The sequence below is a fragment of the Patella vulgata genome, chromosome 8 (assembly GCF_932274485.2).
Source record: "Patella vulgata chromosome 8, xgPatVulg1.2, whole genome shotgun sequence".
NCBI lineage: Eukaryota > Metazoa > Mollusca > Gastropoda > Patellidae > Patella > Patella vulgata.
In genome coordinates this window covers 39,415,703-39,439,345 of record NC_065886.2, presented here as the reverse complement: position 1 = coordinate 39,439,345, position 23,643 = coordinate 39,415,703, and the positions used below count along the sequence as shown (strand labels likewise).

Genomic DNA, 23,643 nt, shown 5'->3' with positions numbered 1-23,643 from the left:
TTTTCTTTTTAAAGCATTTCGAGTTCCTCTTACATTGATGGACAGAAGTTTAATTGACGTCATTTAATACTATTTAAAAGTAAATAAACAAATTTAAAGCTATGGAGGAGATAATAGATCTGTGTGTATGGAAGCCCATTTTGAGAAAATAATTGTATGTAATAATAATAATAATACAGTAATAACAATAAACAAAGCATAGTATTTACAATCATAATTACAAAACATGTTGAGACTGAAACAGGCTTTTGCGAAGCTTCGCTATGTACAGAACGAGTCACAATTAGAAGAGAAACATATATACAGACACATGGTAGACAACAAGTTAAATAACTTGTGAGCAGAGTAATGCTCATGTATTACTCCTTTGACAGAAAATGTTTAAGTCAAACAGCTGTGGATGTGTATACTGTGCTGGTTGAGCGTACAATTACTTTAAATAATAACAAGTGGTATTATACTGAGTAGCTTTACTGTATTCACTGCAGTGATAGACCTATTGAATGCAAATATCATATTATGATTTTCATACTTTCAGAGCTGTACCTGACAATTTACAGGTAGCTCAGTATATGTATATGGTTCAGTAGCTACGTAATATTGACATGATGTATTGTAATATCAAAATTATATATATTATATATCTAAGATAAGCCATCGCTATGTATAATACACCGTAGCTATTGGAATATTTATAGACTGACGTGCTAAGTAGTTTTATAGTTATATATTAACAGCATTTATCAAATTCAATTACCAGACATATTTTATGCAAATTATATTTTAATTGAAGTGTCGCCGCTTCGTTTGTATGAGAAACATGACACTGGAATATACTCTACACACCTTAATACCAAATTTCATAAGAATAACAATGTGATAGTTATATTATTAAATGTATCGTGTTGTAACAAAATATCAGGAAGGTAAGATAAAAGTAGTTTCCATTTATCATTATGCGATAATTTCTTATCGAATAGATGTAGGAGTTAAATACATTACTAGGTACCAGTATTCACTGGACAAGACAATGAGTATATGATTTTCATATTGAGAAAGATTTTATCGTGCTGGAAATCTAATGAAGATTTTACTTTTCAGATTTATGAAATGTCTAAATAAATTTATATGTTTACAGCATCTAATACCATTTGATATCTATTTGAGTTTTGGTTTACATTGCCGACTGTGTCACTTAATATCGCCCCTTTAGGTGTAGATGTTAAACCCATATCCATCAGGGACGGTTGTCTCATATGATGCGTGCTAATATCCGGTAGATAATAAGTGTTATTAGGGTGTTCACGAGTTGCAGACGACGCTTCTGGGCGACCTTGACCTTCTCGCTGATCTACGTGTAGATGTCGTCTGGGGTTTACATTGTTTCTAAATGATAGCAAATCATCTTCACGTGTAATGAGATGTTTGCGGCCGTCAAAATTACTAACAAATATCTTCCCGTCGTAGGTCCAACTGTTTTTGATAACTTTATCTTTAAATAGATCACGTGTTGATTTGTATAATGCTGAGCGGGTTTTAGTTAGCGCCTCATTTATGTAAACCTTAGTTTTGTTCTGAATATTGTACTCCTTGAGATTTTTTTTATTTGCATATACCGAAGCCCTATCACGATAGCTAATAAAGCGTACTATGATATCTCTGTGAAACTTGCCATGTTTATCTCCAACTCTGTGGGTACGCCCAATATGTGACTTGTCAAGCTTGGTAGCACCATCTGGTAAAACATGATCGTTTATTAAAGACAAAACAATATCATCAGTGCTTTCGTCAACTAACTCGCTGATGCCACTTATCTTCAGACACGTACGTCGGGAATATTGCTCTAGATCATCAATTCTTGATTCCAGATTTTCAACTTTTTCATTAAATTCGGTTAATATTTGAGGTTTAATTGAGTTCATTATGTGGTTAACAAACACGTCACGTTTTAGCAACTCAGCCAAGAAGGATTTTATTGAGTTATCATCCTGGAGCATAGTGTCTAAAAATTCGTTTATACTAGTTGATATGTCCTGGTGACTCCTTTTTGTCTTTTTAGCTTTGTGATTCGCCATTTTAGATATATTTATGTAACAAGAAAAACACTTTACTAACCAGTGAAGACTGACTGTAATATCAGAAATGATTTACTATGAGTACTGTTTATGTGACACAGAAACAAATCTTCATCAATTTCCACATATAGTCGGAATATTACAATGTTAATCTCGTAAAATCCATCATAAATGTCGAGAAGAAATAATTCACACACATCTAGGAATATTGATAAGACTGACTGTGATCAATCACTCACCCACACTTGACACTTAGAAAGTACTACTCAGGTGAACAGATTTAGAGAGCAGCTTAAATTGACACAAAAAAAACTCACGTTTTAACAATATCGCATAATTGTAATTTGATAATTTACATCAGAAATGGCACAGTATAACATATCCAGAAATATCACAACTTTTTAAGGCTATTCAGACCCCCCCCCCCCCAATGTGTGACTCCCATGCATACTGTATTCGCTATCTTTTAATCAGCATTTAATGTGTGAAAGTAAATGCCACAAGGTGTGCAGGTTTCTTGCATTTACTAATCTTTCCGTCTTATTCTTCAAAAGTTATATCCTAAATCTGTGGCAATTGGGCGGGTATGTAATTCATAACTGTAATGATACTATTCAAAAAAAGTAGGGGATATTTGATTTTTAAGTGTTATTAAAGTCACCTAATGAAACTGACGAAGAAACAAATGACAAAATGAAATGAAGTTCACATTCATCGATTTATTCCAAATGATCGTTAGACTTAGTAAGGCACAGACTGACCATTATAAGGGTAAAATGATACCCGGGGTCAAACAGCAAAGTTACCACAGCATCACAACCAAGTCAGTAACGGGTAAATCCTCCTCTGTTTGCCAAACAAGCATTGATCCGATGTGGCATACTCCTAATGAGACGTCTAAGGTCATTTTGGTCCAGATTGTCCCATTCCTGTTGCAACGCAGCAGCAAGTTCTTGGACATTGGCAGGACGTTGTTGACGTTGACGTAACCGCTGTCCAAGCATGTCCCAGACATGCTCGATGGGGGAGAGGTCGGGACTCAGTGCTGGCCAAGCTAATGTGGTGATGTTCTGTTGTTGGAGGTAACCTGTAACGATCCTGGCCCTGTGACATCTTGCGTTGTCATCCTGGAAGATGAAACGGCGGCCATGACGTTGTGCGAACGGCACAACATGGACTGCCAAGATGTTGTCCCGGTAGTACTGGCCTGTAACACGCCCTGCAACAACATGTAAAGCCGTTCTTCCAGCAACAGTGATGCCTCCCCACACCATAACAGAACCACCCCCAAATCGATCATGTCTGATGACGTTAACGTCTTGGAAGCGCTCGTTTCGACGACGCCACACCCTCCTACGTCTGTCCAAAAAATCAACAGTGAACCTTGACTCATCTGAAAACATCACATTGCTCCAGCGTCGATTATCCCAGTGTTGACGATCCCTACACCAACGACGTCTTGCCTGAATGTGATGATCTCTCAAACAAGGGATTACGCGAGGACGTCGGGCGCGAAGGTGACCCCTATGCAGTCGATTCCGAATCGTCTGGCCACTCACTCTCACACCAGTGTCTGTTTGAAGACGAGCGCTGATCTGATTTGCTGTGATGACACGATTTCTCAAGGCCAAGGTACGGATAAATCGATCCTGGGCTTGAGTTGTCGCCCTTGGTCGACCTGAGCGTGGTCTGTCCTGTACAGATTGTGTATCACGGTATCTGGACCATAGCCTGCTTATGACAGACTGAGAAACATTCATCGTCCGCGCCACAACCGCCTGTGTTGTGCCGATCTGTAGCATGCCAAGGGCACGTAACCTTTCATTTTGGGTAAGCCGACGCATATCAAAATTTGTTTTCTGGTCACTAAAACAATTAAACTGATGTTTCCACCCTGGAATTCAATGCCACAATGACTGTAACATTCAAAGTCAGAGTCGTGCAAATCTTGGGTTGGACCCCCATGATGATCCCAAGCATCACCTGCATTCCATGCGGTAGCTATTGGTGCGTTTGGGCGTCACATGTAACTGGAAATGTTTCTTCTGTTAGGTTCTATAGTGACTTTTTTCTTAGTCATTTGCATATTTTAGTATTATGCCCCCAAAATCAAATATCCCCTACTTTTTTTGAATAGTATATATACATTTTGAGGGTTGGTCAGTAAAATAAAACGCCGTACGAAACACTCTTATTGATATGAATACAATGAAATAAATTATTTAACTTTTATTTCCTGTAAACATTGTCGCCTAACAAAATAACAAACACTAGTACAGTGCTTGAGTGGGAATGGTGGTTTGTTTGGAAACAACTGGATTTTAAGGTATATTGTATCTATTTATTCATAACATGCATAAATTACGAGAATACCAGAATGCACTCATCTTATCTTCTTAGCAATAGGAGTGGTAAAAAAGCAGCAGTGGTGAGGGAGAAATTTTTGTTATGATAATTTCCTAATGAGGGCGGTTATAGATTATTACAGGAGATCGTAAAGTACAAGTGAGTTTATGTATGTAAATAGAATGCTAAAATGTAGGGCCCCGCACCATGTCGTTTTGAGAAATCACGTAAACGATCCCACTATTCTTCGTTCCTGTTCGTTCCTGTCTTGAAAATACAAGGAAACAATTCGTCTACCTCCTAAAACTTGCATAATCAAAAATGCCATCTCCAAAAATACGATCAAAGTGGCAGGATAAATAATTGTAATGAATTTTAGTGTTGTCTCAAATCAACATTTAGAGTTATTGCACTTGGTATTAATCAGCTGCGGTAGTCGAGTGGTGGGACCGAGAAATACTTTCCAGATTTTTGAATGCGTTTTTTTTTGTCAAGGATGACATCTGAGAGAGGACGATAACAAAAGTGTGCCTAATTATATAAAATTATTAACAATATTAAAACTTCGACAAAATTTGCATACTTTCCCTTTGTAACAAAAACACCAGGGTTGTGTGTATTTTAAATACTTATGAACTTGTACGTACGTATACGATTATTTGTTTTAGTCTTTGTAACGAAGTGGGTGACATTTCTGCGCAATACTGTATGCCAGATCGTAAATGTCCTTTGTCCAAATCTATTTTGTCGCTATTGTAAAAGCCCTTTGTCTAATTTCAATCAAGCGACTGTTTTGTCGCGATCGTAAATGAGTTTTGTCCAAATCCAACTAGAAAGTAACATTTTGTATAATTATAATATTTTCTTTAAGGGGAAATCTTAAGTTTACTTCACTCTTAGCGGAGATATCGCTGTTAGAAGAACAGTGTAGCTCCGATTGTCACTGATAATAAACACAGTCTCGATTATCCATTCTTAAATTAAATCATTAAATGGTAGAAACGTTCTAATCTAGGCTACTCAAAAATCGGGGCCATCTGATGGCATCGAAAGTTGATGCTGATCTTGTCATGTTAATTAACGTCGAATTAATAATATAATTAACATTTAAGGCCTAAAGATTTATAGGCAGAATTAGCTCTAGCATAATGCATGTCTAATAAGGTGTATGGAATATTTTCTATGTCCATGTAAATAACATATTTTTGGGAGACGTGATTAAACATTGATGTATTTCCAGGGAATATATATTTCCCTCGTGTTATATCATAAACCAAGGGCCACGACCCCAGTAATATCTAATTTTAGATCTATAATGAATGACATGACGTGTAGGAATTATAAGCATATTGTGAACAGTTTTATTCAAACGTTATTTTATGTAATTTAAGCCCATAGTGTGTAGGCCTGCAGTTCTTTTCAAAAGTTTTTTAGGCACTTCTTTTGAGGTATACATTTCATTTATTATTCTAAACTAGACAACCTTAAATTTTTGATAATACAAATTCAAAGCCTATTATACAGTAATCATATGACAAGAAAAGCAATAACACAATACAAAACCTGGCACATCTTTTGAAGGTCTCGATCTGCTGTTCATATGACAGAAAATGCTGTATTCCACTGAATATAAAAAAAACTAAACAAATCTTGAGTTGGGGCGTGTTTGATATAAACGAATCCGAATTCTCTGTTTATATCCCTCCTGGAAACGGTATGGGATTTGTATAAAGGATAATGTACATGAGTACGGTAAGCACCTTACATTTATATGCTTAAAGATGCATTATGTAAGAGCTAAATCGGAAATGAAATAGGATTTAGCGTCTTATTGTTCTGTTCCTGTACTGGGCGAGTGAAGACAGTGTGCTTTGAAGACAATTTAGAAATGGTTTAATTTAGAAATGGAGAAGCGAGCCTTGCCTCGATAATGAACAGTCCATGTCAAAACAGTGATAAGGTCACTCAGAATAAAGTAATCTGAATGAAATTGTTAAAACTATATTATTTTTTAATTATCTATTTGTGCACTGTTATAGTAATAAGGGCCAGGGGACTGTTTCACGGACTTTTAACTAAGATAAAATCCAAATTTTAGTAATTTGATTGGATAATATAAGATTGATTTTAGTGCTTAAGCCAATCAAAATTGAAATACCTACTAAAATTTGGATTTTATCTTTAGTTAAGATTTCGAGAAACAGGGCCAAGGGCCCTTATTCACGAAAACTTAAACTAAGATAAAATCGAAATTTTAAGAAATACTGCAATTCGATTGGCTGACCAGTAAGATCAATTTGCATATATCCAATGAAGTTGCAGTATTTCTTAAAATTTCGATTTTATCTTAGTTTAAGTTTTCGTGAATAAGGGCCCAGATCTTTATCTAAATCTTACATAATGTATCTTTAACCACACGATTTATAACAAGTAATTTGTTTTGTAAAAGGCCAATCCATGCCATTCAAGATATTATTTAGTGTTACAAATCATTAATGCAGTTTATATAAGAAAGATATGAAGTGGGGTGTAATATCCAATGAAAGGGTATCGCTGCCGATATTAAATATTCTGCTAAAATGTCTTTTCGATTGAATATATGTAAAAAGTACAATGTACAAAGTCCTAATACTGGTAAGGATAAAGTCAAAATACCTCTAAGGCCAAAGTTAAATGTAAAACGTCAAATGTAATGTGTCAAATGATAAATTTCACTCATTAAATTTTACATTTGCTCATTTGCCTTCACGTTTTCTGCATAACATCTTACGCATAGCACTATCCTTGATATGCAAATGTCGGATATCACGTGACTTATTAACATATACGGAAACCCTGCCATAATATGCCACTTTTCTGGAGACGGGCGAACGCGATACATTGTCCTACGACCTACTCTTATATTGTATTTCAACTGTCAATGGTTCTTGGAAGTACACGCCAACTTGTACACGGGGACTTCGGTTTTTTGTCCCATCCGAAAGACTAGACACAGTCCTTGCCAACTATCAACCTTACTATCTAACCACACACCTTACTAACCGCCTAGCATGCTATCAAACCATCTGCCTTGCTGTCTGACCAAACGGTACTGTCCCACCACTTAACCGCGCTGTCTAACCACCAAACTCGACATAGGCTATACTAACCCTCAATCCATCCGTTCCTAAAGTTTTACGTCCACTTCCACCTGAGTTGATATCATAGACTGTCAATCGGGCAGACCGACGTTTTGGACACGGCAGTTAAATAGGGGCTAACTGATGCTGATAAGAGCTAACTTGTTAGGGTCCAGTTATGGGTTAAAAATCTGTATGGCCGATACGTTATACATTTCTCAATCATAATCCTATGTGGCGAATTGAATAGTTGTCAGGCCCTCTTTCTCTCTTCCTTCATTAAAGCCCCATCCCCCTGTCTCATAATTAATGATGTTAATCGAGGTTAGCAAACGGTAGATAGGTTTCCTGGAATCGGATGATATAACCATAACAGCAGACGAGCAGTAGGTAAAATGCGAACGATTTGATTTCCATTCTAGATATATGACCCAAGCTAACATTTACCACAAAATGGCGGATGATGCTACGGAAACGACTAGGCTATTACCTAACATTAAAGACGATAAAAACGACAATGATAGTGTCGAATCACCACCAAACATTCAAGATGATAATAGAAATGTTGATATCCAGTCACCAGAAAGGGAAAAAACCGAAAACCCTGATGAATCGACTAGGCCATCACTAAACATTCAAGTTGGAGAATTAAACGACAATGTTGGTGTCCCATCACCAAAAATGGAAAATACATCGGCTACGCCTCTGCCAAACATTCAAGATGATAATAGAAATGTGGAATTAAATAACATTGTTCGGTCACCAGAAATACTTCAAGAGAGGGACAATGTTGATATCCCACCACCTCAGCCAAACAGTCAAGATGATAATAGAATTGTGGAATCAAACAACATTGCTGGGTCACCAGAAATACTTCAAGAGAGGGACGATATTGAAAACTCCATTTCGTAAGTTAAACCCCACCCGTTCCGGATCTGGATATATTCTAGTTAGTGAGTTTTAGATTCTACAAACACAGGGGCGGATCCAGGAATTTTGCAGGAGGGGGTTTGCCAGGCTCCTGTTAAGGAAATTTGACAGTTGCCAATGCACGATGCCATCATCGTATCTAAATTACGTAGGCATGTATACATATAGATAGATATCCAACACCCAGTTTAACGTCAATTTTTATATGAATTAATAGGATCACATTGTGATTTAATTTCATTGAAGCAAAGCATTAATTGTGATATCACACATGAAGAGCCCCGGGGAAGAACGAGCTAAGTCACTTTTTCAACGAACCCCAGTTAATGGCGCCATCTGGTAGCAAATTGTATAAGCTTTCTGTGGAACAATCAATTTCTGGTAAAAACGATCGGAGTCAATCGAACCAAGGCTCTTCTGAAAGGGCCTCCCCGACAAATACGTCCATCGTACACTTTATTTGATCTTATTTGACTGAGCAGTGGAAGTCAGTTGTTGTACTGGTAATTATGATTCGTATTAAACATCATTTTGAAGTTGTAATTACACCCACTCTTTGTTCTGTTCACGTCAAGCATTCGCGTCATTATTTCGCGCTTAGAATCCCAATCCCATCCCATCATCTGATAATAAAGCATAAAGCACACGACCGTTAAACCTTTCTCATAAAGTGTTGTTTTATAATTTTTTTATGTAGCTGAGCAGGGTGCCCCCCCCCCCCCACATGGATCCGCTCCTGAAACGATATGTAACACCCATGTATACTAATATAATATTGAAATACCACTATGTAATTCTATAATCACTCTCAATTAAAGAGTCATTACATACCAGTAATTGAGTACGATTATATAAACTTTTATACTGCTTATAAAATGTCTTATGTCTATGTCTTGAAAATATAATCTGGAGTTATTTATTTCATTCATTCATTTATTTATCTTCAGGAATATGCAAAGTTTGATGATTCTAATAAAAGGGAATATAGGAACGGGGATATTAGCTATGCCGGTTGCTGTTGGCAACGCTGGATTATGGGTAGGATCCAGTTCTATCGTTTGCAACACTCAAATAAACGCGAATCTAACATATCACGACATAATAGTAGCAACTCAGTGCTAGTACGATAACATTCAAAGTAACAATCTAATACCATTCTGAGGAGGTCGGAGGGGGAGTGGGGGGGGGGGGGCTAATGGTCTAACGCGTGTGTAGTAGTTCTATCACCGATTCTAGTGTCGATCCCAGGTTATACGTGGCAAGACGAATGATCGCCAGTCGCTTGGATTTTCTCCGGTTTCTCCGGTTTCCTCCTACTGCTACACGGTTTCCCCCTACACGCAATAACAAATAGAATTGCATCATATATTACTAATGCCCCAGTTTGTGTGCTCTTTCTATTTTTGTTTCCAACTGATTAGCGACAATGCTTTGTTTATTAATTTGTGTTTAATTCTTGGCTAACTATATCGACAATGAAACACAATATCGCTTATTTCTCAACATACGCATGTTGAATAAGGATATCAGGGCCCTGTTTCAAGAAATTTTAACTAAAGATAAAATCCAACTTTTAGTAGATACTTCAATTTTGATTGGCTAAGATCTAATATTATCCAATCAAATTACTAAAATCTGGATTTTATCTAAGTTAAAATTTCGAGAAACAGACTCCAGATCTTAAGCACATAAGCATAAATTCTTATAAATGTAAATATATTACTAGATCTAATAATCAATTTATTACAAATGGTAACAAAATGCCAATACTACTATTGTAGGTGGGAACTGTGGGAATACTGTTAATAGGTGTTATAGCCACACACTGTATGCATCTACTTGTCAAGTGTAATCGTATCTTGTGCAAAAGGTAAAATCATTTTATGTACATATAATATATGATTTCATGTATGTGGCGAAATGTTCAATGAAAGTTGATAAGATTTTTACACTTTAAAGCTGTGTTGAAAAAACAAAATTAAGAAAATAATACACAGACGCCATCTGGTAATAGAATGTCAATGGTTCTTGGAAGTACACACCAACTTGTACACGGGGACTTCGGTTTTTTTGTACCATCCGAAAGACTAGACACAGTCCTTGCCAACTATCAACCTTACTATCTAACCACACGCCTTACTAACCGCCTAGCATGCTATCAAACCATCTGCCTTGCTGTCTGACCAAACGGTACTGTCCCACCACTTAACCGCACTGTCTAACCACCAAACTCGACATAGGCTATACTTACCCTCAATCCATCCGTTCCTAAAGTTTTACGTCCACTTCCACCTGAGTTGATATCATAGACTGTCAATCGGGCAGACCGACGTTTTGGACACGGCAGTTAAATAGGGGCTAACTGATGCTGATAAGAGCTAACTTGTTAGGGTCCAGTTATGGGTTAAAAATCTGTATGGCCGATACGTTATACATTTCTCAATCATAATCCTATGTGGCGAATTGAATAGTTGTCAGGCCCTCTTTCTCTCTTCCTTCATTAAAGCCCCATCCCCCTGTCTCATAATTAATGATGTTAATCGAGGTTAGCAAACGGTAGGTAGGTTTCCTGGAATCGGATGATATAACCATAACAGCAGACGAGCAGTAGGTAAAATGCGAACGATTTGATTTCCATTCTAGATATATGACCCAAGCTAACATTTACCACAATTTGGCGGGTGATTCACGTGATGCTACGGAAACGACTAGGCTAGTACCACCAAACATTCAAGTTGATAACCAGATTTCGTAAGTTAAACTCCACCCCTTCCGGATCTGGATATATTCTAGTTAGTGAGTTTTAGATTCTACAAACACAGGGGCGGATCCAGGAATTTTGCAGGAGGGGGTTTGCCAGGCTCCTGTTAAGGAAATTTGACAGTTGACAATGCACGATGCCATCATCGTATCTAAATCACGTAGGCATATATAGATAGATATCCAACACCCAGTTTAACGTCAATTTTTATATGAATTAATAGGATCACATTGTGATTTAATTTCATTGAAGCAAAGCATTAATTGTGATATCACACATGAAGAGCCCCGGGGAAGAACGAGCTAAGTCACTTTTTCAATAGAATGAGGGCGATAGTAATACTTCACCTTGGTCAAATAACTCTGCAGTTAATACAATAATTCTCTGTCAATGCAGCAATGTTTAGATTCTCTGTAATAACAGCGAAAACCACCTTTCTGGCACCATCGAGGGTTCAGTAACGGATGACACAAAGGGGTCTGATTCCGATAATATACCATTATTTACTTTGTGACCGGGCAACGGTCAAGCTGCACACGGAGGGTATATACTAAGTTTAAGTCACATGTCGCTCTTCAGCTAAAACAAACCAGGAAAGAGATTATAATCCTGGATTGGGATTCGCAATAACCCCGCCTTTATTAGTCTCTGAATACAGATCCCGCAACCAACATTTACTCCGTCATGGTGAAGTCTCCACGATAATTAAGTGATTGCAATCCGAATCTTACAGGCCGGGTGCTGGTCCCTTGGATTATGCTGATGTCATGGAAAAAGCTTTATCCACAGGTCCAGAAAGACTTCAAAAATTCTCAAAAATAGCCAGGTATGAAATCTATGGAAAAAGTGTAGTAAGATTGGTAGAATTTTTGCTCTTTAAATTAATAATGGTATTACATTAATATTAAGTCCTTGACTGATTATTGGTCCAATATTCATAGTACATATCACGCACTCAAATGTCGATTCTTAGAGAGGAGACACGCATTGGTTCTTGAGAGAGATATATCATGTAAGTTTGTTGGGAGATATCGTTGAGGTTAAAGAGACGCCATCTGGCCTGGATTCAGAATTAAGTCATATGACGAGAGCCATATGATGTAGGGTTTCCGTCAGTAAACTCGTGCTGCGAGCTGGTGGGGTTGATAGAATAGAGACTGACTTTATTGTAATCTATGCTTGTAGACTATGTACCAGTGCCTGATATAAAATGTTAAAACGAACTGTTGCAATGCTGTTCCTGTTAGACAAACGTTTTAACTACTGAGATAGTAAGCTGTAATGTCACAACGTAAAATAAGTCCTAACAACAGAATTGAAAAGGTGACCAGAGACAAATCATCAAGGCTAATAAAATCTGTAGACAGTGGAGAGTTTTCAGGCCAATTTGACTTTCCACATGTAACCTGCGGCGCACATTGCTACAAAAGCCAAATATATTTTATGTTAATAGTGAAATGTCGAATTTGTGATGTTTACAGGGTTTTTTTTTTGCAACTAATAAATTTTATAAATGTCAGCTACAATTATATAAAATACATTTTTTTTTTTATAAATTTAAATTGTGTTATATTTTTCAAGCAATTTGTGTTTAATGGCAACTCTTGTTTATCTTTAATTCAGATATATAGTTTTAACATTTATCATTATAACACAATGTGGTGGTTGTAGTGTTTATGTTGTCTTTATTTCTACAAATATCAAACAGGTTAGTTTACCTATATTATAACAATAAAGTAGTAGACCGTCGTTTCGACCACAGATGTGTCAATCACAAAGGTTCAAGTCATCGAACTTGAAAAGGTGTTAAATGGTGCTAATAGGAATTTATTATACTATATTAATAGGGAGGAGTGGATTTAAGCGAGAGAGGAGTGTAAATCGGAAACTCATTTGTAACTGTATTATTGTACCGGAGATAACAAATTCGTCTTCGGTAGTAATTATTTAGTGTAGTAATGTCGTCGTTGCGAAATTGTTTTTAAATTTATAGACAAGGAATAGAGATATAGGATGGTTTAAAAATATTTGTATCTTTACAAAATTACTCCCTTTAGTCAGTATATTACCTATGGTATGAGCTTATTTAAAACGCAAATTAATTGTTTATGAAGTAGTGTGAGAATAACAGGAAAGAGGGTCTAAGTTCAAGGATAGATTGTGTCAAAAAACATGTGACTGGAAATTTTCCTATTGCGTCATTTGGTTTAGTTTGACCAATCACGTGATTAATTACATCATAATTAGCCAATAGAATAATTAATGGGTATTCATCTGAGAATATATAATAGAATGTGCGTCCTAGGGTAGACAGCCATGTGGTTCTCGTAGGGAGAAGATGTAGGAATTTCAATCAGCAGACTCGCCGCATGCGAGCAGGTTAGCGAGAATGTCTTTATTCTACTATGCATTGTACCATATATAAAATGTAAAAACGAACCGTTGCATTGTTATTCCTGGTAAGACAAACGTCTTAAGAAAACATTAAGAAGTAAAAACACAACGTGAAGCAGAAGTAAAAACAGCCAGAGACAAATTCTAGACGATCACAAGGCTACTAAAATATGTAGTAAGAAAAGATGGATGGGTCGTGCGTAGGATGTGGCGACCGGTTTCGCAATTCCCGCTCTTCACGTCTGACAGAAGGCCCATGGTGCTACATTAGTGACTTAGCTCTACCAGATTTCCGGATTGCTGTTTAATTCGACCATCGACGCAAGAACGTGTTCATGTCTGTCTGTTTGTGTTTTCCTGAGTATGATGTCTTGTCCGTGTATTTGTTTTTGTGTAAATTTTGTGTGGTGCAGTCCCCTTGCACTTACTAATAGACGTTGCGTATATTGTTCTACGTAATCCTTCATATATAAAAATGGCCTGAAGTCGTGAAGATGTTCAGTACGAACAGAAAGCGCTAACCGTTAAATTAGTATTTTGGTTTCTTTCTTTAATTTATATCGTTTATATATTTATGTTCGACTTTCATAACCATAAAAGCAAATCTGATCATACGTAGCTGAAAGTCTAAATATTATACATATGTAAGAATGTGTTCATAATATAAATGTACATTTCCCATTGGCAAATCAATCTTTGGCTGTATTAACTCGATCCCTGAACTCAAATATAGCGTTGCCAAGAAGAAAATGCATTTTGTTTTGGAATGTAGCTTTATCGACAGCAACAGTGTCAGCATTCCGACGTTTAAGAAAGATGTCATGAATTTTCTAATATTTCTTTTCTTAAAGGTCATCAATCAATTTTATCCCAACGACCCAAGTATTAGAATTTATGAAGTTGCAGTCGCCACCATTTTGTTGCCATATTTCTTTGTGAAGAAGGAGTTAAAGTCTTTATCAGGGTTTTCAAGTTTTCAAGTTCAGACCAGTTATGCTATTGGGAAAGATATTCCACGTTATAGGCGCTTGTGGATATTAGTGCTATATATAGTATGCATGTGACAGATGCATCGAATTCTCTATTTCTTTTCTTATAGGTCATCAATCATTTTTATCCGAACGACCCAACTATTAGGATTTATGAAGTTGGGGTTGCCGCCATTTTGGTGCCATATGTCTTTGTGAAGAACTTACGGTCGTTATCAGTGTTTTCAACTTTTGCTAACCTTGTTACAGCCACAGGCCTGCTTATAATAATATATCACGTGACACAAGGATTACCAAACGTCGATTCAAGACCAGCATTTACTGGATGGAGTCATCTGCCTTTATATTTTGGAACAGCTCTCTTCGCTTTTGAAGGAATAAACTTGGTAATGTAGATTGTAGAGTTTATCTCTCGAACCCTTTGATTTAGGTTTCGAAATATTTATAGTAAGCCAGTTAATCAGTTTTGGCTTAAACATAATATTATAACTATATTAAGGTTTCGAAATATAGGCCCCTGTGTGTAAATCTTAAATTTATTTTTAAATTTTATGTATATTAATGGAGTAAAGATGGTGTAAATAGTAAATATAACAATAATAGGGCTAGTGCATCTTCATTGGCCATTAGCTCATCGAAGCAGAACAGTAGGCCGTTAAACCTCATTTCATTTCATTCCATTGCATCATTCAAGAGTTTCCATAAAGGCTGTAGATTTTCATTATATATTGATAGCCATTCCTGGCCAGAATTAAAATCGTTTTTGTTTTATTTTTTATATAACCAGGTTTTACCAACAGTAAATAAAATGCGTCATCCGCCAGCATTTGGTGGACTGCGTGGCGTTTTGAATCGTGGCATGGTTACCGTTTCCTGTCTCTATACAGCAGTTGGTTTCCTTGGTTATCTGAAATATGGCGATGACGCTAAAGGCAGCATAACTCTCAATTTACCAAATGACCAATGGTAACGAACATCACCGCAATCGTTCACTGTAAACATCAGCATTTCGATTTCCGTTTAGCTTTAATAAGTCATTAAAGCTTAAAATGATTGAATGTTTTCATGGTCTAATCGACATGACAATCAGGGAACTTTTAGAAGGGACGCAATTTACAGTTAAATCCCGGAGAACACTTCATTATTCAAATAAGCTAGGAACCACGCGATAAAATATGTCAAAAATGTTTGATTCGATTAATAAAAATAAAAAGACACTCTAGAAACCCGTTCTAATTGATATTTGTTGTTTGCAGTCCCGTTTAGGTTACTACGGTGTTAGCCGTCTGCAGTGCGCCATGGGCTTTGCCTTTTTGTTTTGATGAGTCATACCCAGTAGTAGTTCAAACGTTAAATTTTACCATACCTTTAAACGAGTTATCTTTTTCGACCAGATACTCTTGCACCTCTGGATTTTAATTCAGTTGTAAGCTTGGAAAATGTCCAATTACCATAATATTTCATGATGAAAAAGTATAATAGGCTTAGCGTCAATAGAGCGTCAACGAAAGCATTAACGGAGCCGTTTTTACGCGCGGGACCGAAACGTACGCAGCGCCACCTATCTGCAAGGACAAACAACACTTTGTAATATCCCTCATTAATTTTATTTCTTTTACAAAGGGAAAGTGGGTGTCGAACTTTAAAGGAAAATAAAATAAATAACTTCCGAAATCAACAGTATTTAGTAATTAGTACTTGTTATGCTGTAGTTTTCTAAACCATCTTATAACATTTATGTAATTTGGAAGCCCACCTGTTTTGATATTTGTATAAAGGCAGCCATCCGAATCAACGTTTATAAAGTGTCTAGGTGCCCATTCACAAGCGTTAACTTAAGAATGCGTTAGTACGGATTCCTTTTAGTGCACGATTCCTCTATTATATCATTATATCGTGAATGATTCCACTCTTAACGGAGGCACCCAGAATCGAGTAGCTCTCATTATATAAATAGATGGTACCTCAAGTTTAAATAAATTTGTTTATATCACAGGTTATATTTATCAGTAAAGTTAATGTTTGCTCTGTGTATTGCTATATCTTATGGTGTCCAGATGTACGTTCCTGCTGAACTTCTGCTACCATTCTTTAATTCTAAATATGAAAACACAAGGTTTGAGAGATTTGGGGAATATTTTGTTCGTACTGGACTGGTACTCATTACCTGTAAGTTAGTACTATATAGTTATAATACTTATCAAACGAACACATTTGCTGTTCGAAAGGGCGTTAGTCACCCCTGTATTTAATTCCATGTGCGTCGGGGGCGGTTTGAGCCAAGGAGTTGTTTTCAGAAAGGTCCTTTCTTGATAGTGGTAGTATACCTACCCTGGGCATGTCGGCGTTGTAAACCTTCCCGTGGACTACAGTTTAATGGATAATTTTAGTGCTAAAGATGCTTGAAAAAAAATTAGATTGAGTTTGGCGTAGCTCAAATATAATGTAAGCATTATAAGCACACGAAGCCGAATCCAAGATAAACAGCAAGTAGTACTTCATCTTGACACTATAACGCATCAGACTATCATGACAACTTTATATCTGTTTGATTGAGAGTGCACTGTCACGATCCGTGACAAAATCTGCGATCCCAATGAAGTAGCTTTCTCATTACTGTTATTTTCAAATAAAATATCTTTATTAGCAGAATAATTTTTGTCGGACTCTCATTACTTTTATTTTCAAATAAAATATCTTTATTAGTTAGTTGTGATTGTTGCGTGGTTCACTAAGGCATTTTGGATTATTTATTTACTGCATACGCATTTGTTCTGTGTTTTGTTAGGCAGTTACGCTGCAATGTGTATTATTAAATTATGTTGTATTAATTATTATCTATCTGTTTCAGTTATCTGTGCTGCTGCTGTTCCAGATTTGGAGTTATTGATATCTTTAATTGGTGCGTTTTCAGTCAGTTCTCTGGCTATCATTATGCCAGCAACGATAGAGGTGATTACATTAACAGCTGAAAATGAAACCTTACCCAAGTGGATTCTTGTTAAAGACGTGTTATTGGTACTCTTGGGAATTCTCAGCTTGCTGACTGGAACTTATACTTCTATAAAAGCAATTATAGAAACATATTAAACTCATGTAGAACTGTATTTGTGATATTTGTAACAATTTTTAGACCTAACGTTTGATCACCAGTAAATGAAGTAGTGTAGTAGGGTGAATTTTGACCCAATAGTAAATGTTTAATACGTCGTGCCAATCCGCACAGTATATTTCAGTAAACTTTATTTGAATGGATCTTAATGCAGCTTAATTTCCCCCATTTTTATCTATTTCATATTGTCTTACATATTTCCTTAATCACCTGTCTCCAGTATTCTTTGTTTTACACTTTAAATTGATCTTATAAATTTTAATTAACGTCTACGGGCTAAGGCGTGTTAGTTACCATGGTATATTTAAACCCAAATGAGTGAGATCAACTTAAGATCACATTCCTAAGGATAGACCTTATTCCCATATTGAAGTTTATCTACTATTTAGCATTGAACCAATATTTGTTACATTAATTGTGTGCTGAAATTCATGTCGATTATTTATTAACCAAAGAATATAGTAATGTTAACAACCAACAAGAGCCCTGTCTTTACTTATTCAACAACGAAGATTAGAAAAAATACACAAAAATTACGCTTGTGCATTAATCGTGTTTGTGATGAACGTCCTTTTTCGATGCTTTCAATTTTATTATATTTCGTTTCAAATTCTTCGTTAACTATTTGTCAAAGTCCATTCCAAATTTTGTATGGTACCAGTAGTGTAAAAAACAAGGGCCAAAGCTATTTTTAGTCTTCCTCTCCCTTTTCCTTTTTCCCCCTTTTGCATGGCGATTTTTGTTGACTTTTTGGTGTAGAATTGAGGAAAAGGGTTTGAAAATACATTTTCTGCCAGGTTTTGGTGAATATTCATAATTTTGATGCGGAAGGATACAAGAGTTGAGAGTTTGGTTACGTTGAAATGTAGGGCCTGAAATTGCATGTTTATTTGTCTCTACTTCCAGCTTGTGTATCTCAAGTTTTTCATGAAGAACCTCATACGTGCTTTTGGGCAAGTGGTTGCCACATGTTGCTCCATCTGTGGTAGAAAGCGCTCTACCCAACGAAAATTTGGGAAAAAGTTAGAGCCGGTCTAAGATACGAGAATTAACATTGGAGTCAATGGGAAATCTTTAGTGATCTGTATCCATTTGACGTAAAGTCCATTGCCCATGCGTAACCGGGAGTTTGGTTTTTAATGTGGTTGGACACAGATCACTAAAGATTGCCCCATTGACTCCAATGTTAATTCTCGTATCTTAGACCGGCTCTAACTTTTTCCCAAATTTTCGTTGGGTAGAACGCTTTCTACCACAGATGGAGCAACATGTGGCAACCACTTGCCCAAAAGCACGTATGAGGTTCTTCATGAAAAACTTGAGATACACAAGCTGGAAGTAGAGACAAGTAAACATGCAATTTCAGGCCCTACATTTCAACGTAACCAACCTCTCAACTCTTGTATCCTTCCGCATCAAAATTATGAATATTCACCAAAACCTGGCAGAAAATGTATTTTCAAACCCTTTTCCTCAATTCTACACCAAAAAGTCAACAAAAATCGCCATGCAAAAGGGGGAAAAAGGAAAAGGGAGAGGAAGACTAAAAATAGCTTTGGCCCTTGTTTCGTGGGTGACGGCGTAGGAATATTTGGTGATCTGTGTCCGGTTGATTATCCAGTCTCTTTAGTCAAGCCAAGTAAGAGTTGCGCCCCTTCCCACAATAAATCCCATAATTCTTGCATTAATATAAACAAACATGAATCGTGACGACGAATTAGGATTAATTTTAAAAGCATAGATATTTATTTATATCTTGGATAAGCTTTTAATATGTGTCAATTAATAATTTTGGAGAAATATGCATTGTTCTAAATTTTCCAGCTTGGCGTGGTCGGTGTCGGTGTCGACTCTACTTGACCTCCTTTTGCTCTGGTCATTCCCAATACAAATTTAGCCGCGGTATATGTTTATTTAAATGTAAATACTAATTTATGTTGTTATAATTATATCAAACCTGTTATTTAATTAGTTCCTGTAAATAGGCCTATTCATTTACGTTGTACTGATTTTCGTCTAGGCTGTAAAATCGGTATCCCCCTCCCTTCTATAGACTTATAGAAATGTCTTTGACAGAATGAATGCTTAAATATTGTAAATTTTATCTTTTCATTTTTTTACGGTGATTATATTTAATTGTTTAAAGAAAGAAAGTTGTTTTTATTATCCGTAAATTCTACCCACTCACTGATAAGAAAGTATGCATAAAAGAGACTCGCCCAGAGCAGTGTTAGTGGATTGATAGCTATGGAAGCTCACCTCGTAGCACGATTATTATCTATAGAAGCTGTGTGGTTCCGAGATGCCTTGGGACGGCCCGTACAGCAAAGTAATAGTTTATTACAGACTGGTGTTATATCAAGATGAGGCAACAATCTCTTAGAGACTAGGGTTGCAATCAAGATGCCTTAAGGTTTGTAATGTAATGCCCCGTTGTAAACTAGGGTTATGCAACAAAATGCCTCAGACTGGTGTTATACCAAAATGTCTTAAGACACGTAAACACATCTGTAACATATACTTCTGTAATGTTATGGTACATTACAAACTGTGCTAATGTTTAAATGCCTTGCGCAAAGTTGTGATCTGTTATAGACTAGGTTTATAACAAAATAATCTCCGTCCATTTCTGGTCTCTTCCGTAATGATCTGCAGAACATAGTTCTTAGCTTGTCATGATGTTATGGAACTGTCGGAACTTTCTGTAGAGTAATGATCTGTTATATCATAATACATCTCAGGCCGTTAATAACACTAACCTTAACGATAACGTGATGGAAACGTGACAATGTTATTTCGATGTTGGTTTGGTGTGTTTGATTCACTGGGAAGTATATCAATAGGACGTTAAACCACATGTCATTACATTTCAATACTGGGAAGTATATCGATATGACAAAGTAAGTAATCTATCGAGTCCAATGCATCCATTTTCCGTTGGAACCAGGGTCAACATATAGGGGGTGCTCGGTTGTCAGTCCGGGACGCTCCGAATTGACGGAATTCCAATCGAGTGACGCGGAATTCAGTCCTGTCACAGGTCTGTCAGTCCCGACAACAGAGGTGGTGTGAGTAGAATCGTGACGTAATTAAACCTAATGAATATGTTTCAGCTGTCATGGTTGGTTTAGATATTTTTTCATGCAGTCAGCGCATGCGTTCTAGGCCAAAATCTCATTTTCACTCATTGGTCACTATTTTTGGGTTTGACAGAATTCAATTCCGGAACGTTCAATCGAGCACCCCCTTTCGGTTTACGAGCAAGGGGGATAACTGTGTCCTATAAACAGAATAGTACAGTACTTACTATTACCGTTCTTCAGCGAAACATGCGTAGTGTTAAGTCATAATTTGAAGTAAAAAGTTCACGCAAATATGGAAGCTTGCTGTGTTATCGTCGGTATGATCTCAGACGTGCATAAAATAATGCCTCATGTCAAATACAGATTTCATAATTTATTTCAATAATACCTTTGTAAATTTCGGGTGTTAGATGTTTTATTATCTTGAATATAAATAAACATTATCACTGTGAATAAACGTACTTTAAATATTCCATTTTATAACTCTATTTTGGTAGGGATGTAGTTAATTGCAGAATTACTACAATATTATCAGCTTGACTACCAGCGAAATGGGGATCGTTGTGTCCCAATCTTCCATGAAGTGGTCGGTACCCCCCCCCCTCCATTTATCGGAATATGTCATTGAATCATTCATTAATTCCTTCTATTGTTTTTTATGGTTGACAGTGTTGAAGATATTACGCTCTATCCATAAATGTGTCGAATTAAATAGTGCCGAACTGTTTCGGATGAGATCACCACAATCCATTATTATAGATACGATTAATGTTCCTCCGAACAGTAATTCAAATCCCAGCCTTTAGAAATTCTTCAATAAACAGCCGTATTATGAAATAATGTCGACTTTTGTGTAATACGTTTCGGGCAAATATCTTAGTTCAAGTAAAATGAAAGTAAACTTCACTGAGTACAGCTAAATCGCTAACATTTGGGACCTAGAAATTCACAAAAGTGGGTCGCAACGCATATAATACTGTAATATGAATGTATATAAACTGATTTACATTTAATGGTTTTCATTTTTACTCCAATTTCAAATCAGTTATGTTCGGCGAAATAAGTCAGCAATCTCAATCGAGTGCAAATTTCTAGCGTCTAGTTATTCTAGTCTACATAACTCCATTTGATTTGGTGCAATGTGTCTAGCCTCGTCCAACTGGGGCTGAAGCGCATTATGGTACACGATTCGTGTACCAATGTTAAAAAATATATTTTATCTTAAATATCGGATATCAGAGTCTCATCTTTTCCCGGTAAGTTTACATCATCAATGTTGATTTAAATTGACCAATAATTCGTGTTTTCGATGTCGAAGATTTTGGAGATTTTGAGTTACGGACTTAGGTCCTTTAAATATAATCATCTCTAAATACAAACCACTGCAGTCGCTAATCCTGATTCTGCATTTTCAGAAAATATGTAATATGTAACGGCTTTATTCATGCCAAAATGTACTCAAATTGATTAATTAACATTTGATTTAAAATAGGGCCTATAATAAAACAAAAACCAATAATATCAACGATAGATCCATCAAACTATATAGTTTACCCTATAACGTATATATGGCGATGGCTTGTTTATTTTGTCTGTACAGAGTCTTTCGAAATTTTCAATTCACCATATATAATTGAACCATTTTTTAGACCAAGATATTGTAGTCTGCAGCGGATTCAAAATCCCTCAACATTAACACATTTTAATTTTGGCAATCCTATTTTAGGTCTATATAAAAATATCCTGTTGTCTTTTCTTCGTAATTTTGCATAAACACCAGACTATTCGTTACACATAGTAAACTATTACACACAGTGGTTGTTTATTTTAAACAGTTGGCCTTCACACCAGGTTTGTTTATTTCCCATTAATTGTGCTGGCATGTCATTAACAATTAAATAATCCACCGCAGGAACTTCAGACGCTGATTGAGTTTTTGTTTCCTGTATTCGTCGAATCTCTATTTATATCTCCTAATAAAACAATAAAATAGTAAATCGTGTATTAGTTGATATTACAAATAGTGGTCGTGTGCGATAAGTTAGCAAATACTAGGTATTTAAAAAGGTGTTGCATAAAATTGTTTTATCCCCCTTTATTTATCCACCCCCTGAAACCAACGACCCTTGAGTGTTTGGATGACAAACTGTTACTTTATACTGTAGTTTGAAATTTGTAAACGGTTATTAAATTATCTCTCTTGAAGTACACAAATACATGTACTATACTAATAGAAATCACCATAACAGTTGAAATATATATAAACGTATACCTGATGGTGCAGTTATATAGTTGCAAATAACATTCTTGATGAAACATTCTCCAATTCTAGAAGTGTACTTCCAAATCACTATCCGTGACGTACCCATGCGTACCCTTCATTTAGTGAAATAATTACTTTGCAAAATTTAAACTAAATTATTATGCTGTGATAATTAATGATTATAAACATTATTAAACCCTAGCTCGCAATCATAAACGATAGCAAATCGTCTCTGGCATCTACCCATATATTTTGCGAATGTAATGGGAACGGTAATAGCATTTACTCAACCCAGGGGCATATTTGATAATTTGCCGCGAATGCTTTTTGTAGTGGAATCAAAACCGACTAACAAAATTACTTTATTTCGAATTCCAACTGCCAGGGATTCTTTTACGTGCACACTCACGTGTGTACAGGACCTCTGTTTATCATCCATTCCAAACTAATAGACGCTGTTCATTGCCGATCCTCCGTTCTTCGACAATAACAAGGGGAAACCACGTCGTAAAATTCCGAGGAACTTTCTCAGTCAACACTAGGAGTAAACCCGAGATCTCAGTCATCATCA

General features: G+C 36.3%; 1 protein-coding gene across 9 annotated transcripts; it reads left to right on the top strand.

Moving 5' to 3' along the window:
- Positions 1-373: 373 nt before the first annotated feature.
- On the top strand, positions 374-18,893 carry LOC126831128 (neutral amino acid uniporter 4). Of its 9 annotated transcripts, none has more exons than XM_056102628.1 (12): positions 374-926; positions 7,963-8,448; positions 9,418-9,508; positions 10,252-10,340; positions 11,114-11,221; positions 11,965-12,057; positions 12,855-12,939; positions 14,477-14,602; positions 14,848-15,000; positions 15,402-15,580; positions 16,611-16,783; positions 17,466-18,892. In XM_056102628.1, the coding sequence occupies exons 2-12, from the start codon at positions 7,967-7,969 to the stop codon at positions 17,702-17,704; spliced, it is 1,818 nt and encodes a 605-aa protein (XP_055958603.1). In that variant the 5' UTR covers positions 374-926; positions 7,963-7,966; the 3' UTR covers positions 17,705-18,892. The 9 variants fall into 9 exon arrangements, with proteins under 9 accessions (XP_055958603.1, XP_055958602.1, XP_055958608.1 ...); XM_056102627.1 differs by lacking the exon at positions 374-926 and adding an exon at positions 4,274-4,401; XM_056102626.1 differs by lacking the exon at positions 374-926 and adding an exon at positions 5,997-6,173.
- Positions 18,894-23,643: the final 4,750 nt, after the last annotated feature.

Coding starts and splice junctions, on each gene's coding strand:
- LOC126831128 (XM_056102628.1), top strand. CDS start 7,967: ATGACCCAAGCTAACATTTACCACAAAATGGCGGATGATGCTACGGAA. Junction 9,509..10,251: donor TTGGCAACGCTGGATTATGG/GTAGGATCCAGT, acceptor CTACTATTGTAG/GTGGGAACTGTGGGAATACT. Junction 16,784..17,465: donor TGGACTGGTACTCATTACCT/GTAAGTTAGTAC, acceptor TATCTGTTTCAG/TTATCTGTGCTGCTGCTGTT.